This window comes from Buceros rhinoceros, unplaced genomic scaffold (assembly GCF_000710305.1).
Source record: "Buceros rhinoceros silvestris isolate BGI_N320 unplaced genomic scaffold, ASM71030v1 scaffold21654, whole genome shotgun sequence".
Taxonomy (NCBI): Eukaryota; Metazoa; Chordata; class Aves; order Bucerotiformes; family Bucerotidae; genus Buceros; species Buceros rhinoceros.
This window is the reverse complement of record NW_010407911.1, coordinates 3,042-5,444: the sequence shown is the minus strand read 5'-3', so window position 1 is coordinate 5,444 and position 2,403 is coordinate 3,042. Positions and strand designations below refer to the sequence as shown.

At 55.6% G+C, this 2,403-nt stretch overlaps 1 protein-coding gene across 2 annotated transcripts in view; it reads right to left on the bottom strand.

The window, feature by feature from the left end:
- The window catches only part of ALDH2 (aldehyde dehydrogenase 2 family (mitochondrial)), a 6,493-nt gene that overhangs the window by 1,324 nt on the left and 2,766 nt on the right, over positions 1–2,403 (bottom strand). For both annotated transcript variants that reach the window (XM_010134690.1, XM_010134691.1), the window contains exons 7-11: positions 2,318–2,356; positions 1,838–1,940; positions 956–1,140; positions 705–869; positions 262–419 (exon numbers count right to left, since the gene is read on the bottom strand). In XM_010134690.1, coding sequence (XP_010132992.1) covers positions 262–419; positions 705–869; positions 956–1,140; positions 1,838–1,940; positions 2,318–2,356 — 650 coding nt within the window. The remainder of the gene's footprint in view (positions 1–261; positions 420–704; positions 870–955; positions 1,141–1,837; positions 1,941–2,317; positions 2,357–2,403) is intronic.

Below are 2,403 nucleotides of genomic sequence, written 5' to 3'. Positions count from 1 at the left end.
GTTAGCCCCTCGGTGCCGATGGCCTCTGCGCCCAGCTGCAGGTTCCTTTTCCTCCATCCCACTCGCTCATCCCCAGAGGGAGCACAGCAGCTCCATACGCCTGAATTTCACCAGCACTTCGAGCGAGAGCTGAAGGTCTGGCGTGACATTCAGTGAAGGACACATGAAATTGGGTCCAAAGCAGAGAGCGACCGCGATGGGAGACGGCAGCGCGCGAGGAAGGTTCCAGCAGCGTGGGGAGAAGGAAGCGTCGAGGCTCACCAGACTGTTCCCGCTCGCAGGCTCTGCGACACGTAGTTGGCTTTGTCGAGGTCCTTTGTGAAGACAGCTGCTGCCAGCCCGTACTTGGAGTCGTTTGCTCTCTCAATGACTTCCTCCAGCGTCTTGAATTTCAGAATCTGCATGACCGGCCCAAAGATCTGCAAAACCCAAACAGAGCAGGTGAAAATCTGTGTCAGCTCAGCTCGGGGGAGGCCGAGGCTGATGCTGGAGTCAGGCGTGTATGGTAGAAGTCACAGGGGCCATCGAATTCAGTGTCACTTCCTGTATTGCCAAGAGCCCAGATGTCACCTGGAGGGCAGGTCGTGTGGTAACTTTCTAAGAAACAGCGAGTTCCGCACTCGTGTCAGGGCTTGTTGACCCGCGGTGTTCTGCATGATGGAGAGGTGAGGAGCCGAGAGACAGGAAGGGGCTGCAGGCCTCACCTCCTCTCTGGCAATCGTCATGTTGTCCTGCACGTCGCCAAAGACGGTGGGCTGGATGAAATAGCCTCTGTCTGCAGCGGGGTCGCCACCACACAGCAGTTTGGCTCCTTCTCGCTTCCCAGCACTAATGTAACCAAGGATCTTCTTAAACTGCTCTTCATCTACCTGCGAGCCATGAGCACAGACTGATCAGCTTCGCCTCTCCTGGGATAAACCAAGATTCGCCTACAACCTGCTGCGCACGCTCTTACCTGAGGGCCCTGCTCAGTTTTGAAGTCAAACGGGTTCCCGACCACCCTGGCCTTGGCCTTCTCCACGCTCCTCTCCACAAACTCGTGGTAGATATCCTCCTGGACGTACGTCCGGGAGCCGGCGCAGCAGCATTGCCCTTGGTTGAAGAAGAGGGCAAAATGGGCTTGATCCACAGCCCAGTCCACTGGGATGGAGAGAGGAGAGAAAACACACAAGAAAACAAAACCAAGCAGAGTCAGTAAGTGACAACTTTTGAGCCACTGTCACGCAGCACGCTGGAGGATCAGTGATACAGAGTCCTCTCAGCTGACAGGCACCTTCCGTGCTTTGGCAGGGCAGGAAGTACGTAGAGATTTAATTAGTGTGGGGGTCTGCTAGAGCACCCCACACTAGAGAAGAAACCATCTCATCTGCGGCCGATTCCGGTTCTCATCTGAAATTGTCGGGTGCTAAGGACCCGTTATTTCAGATCCAGAAGAATCTCCATCCTCACTGCCACACAAAAGCGCCCATGTGGGCTCATCGAGAGCAACAACACGTGTCTACGCAAGAGGTGAGGAAACTTCACGGGAGCAGAGGAGAGCGGTACAAGCTCAGAGAGAGAAAGGAAAACCAAAAATGGAGCCCAGGCTGCAGGGAGATAGCGACACGTTCTCGCTTGTTGATAACTGAACTTGTCCACAGCGCTGGGAAAGAAGTGGGAGGGCAGAAGCGCTGAGACACAAACACGGCAGCGGCAGCAGCAGCACTGGGTGAGAACAGCCCGGAGCTGTCAGAGCTGGGGGCTCCTGCGACAGGGGAGCTGTTCCCTCTCCCCCAGCGCTGCCCGCAGGAGCCGGTGTGGAAGGTGCAGGACAGACGTTCCAGGGGCAGGTGCTTACTGTCTGCATCAGACAGGATGATATTCGGGCTCTTTCCTCCGAGCTCCAGTGTCACCCTCTTCAGGTTACTCTCTGCTGCAGCCTTCTGGATCAGGTGCCCGACCTGTGTCGTGGGAGAACAGGAATTACCTCCCACACCCAGCAACACCTGCCGGGGGTTTAGATCTCGCTCAGCGGTTTAATAATAATCCCTTCATTGTCAGGGCTTTCAGGGAAACTGCAGCCTGCCCAGGGTCACACCTCGAGTAAGAAGCAGCTCAAGGGAAACAATAGGAAGTGTCCTAAAGAAAGCAGCTAAAAAGAGCCTCGTAAAGTAAAAATAACTGCCCACCCTGAAGCCTGGTGCCGTGTAGAAGATAAAGCACCTCCCATGTTCTGTACAGGGAGGGTCTCACAGCAGTGAGAACACGGGAGGTGCTTTGTCTCACAGCAGTGAGACCTCTACATCCCGAAGGACCAAAGGTGAAGGTACTCCCTTACCTCCGTGGAGCCGGTGAAGGCCACTTTATCTACGTCCATGTGGGAAGAGATGGCAGCCCCTGCAGTGGGGCCGTAGCCGGGGGAGA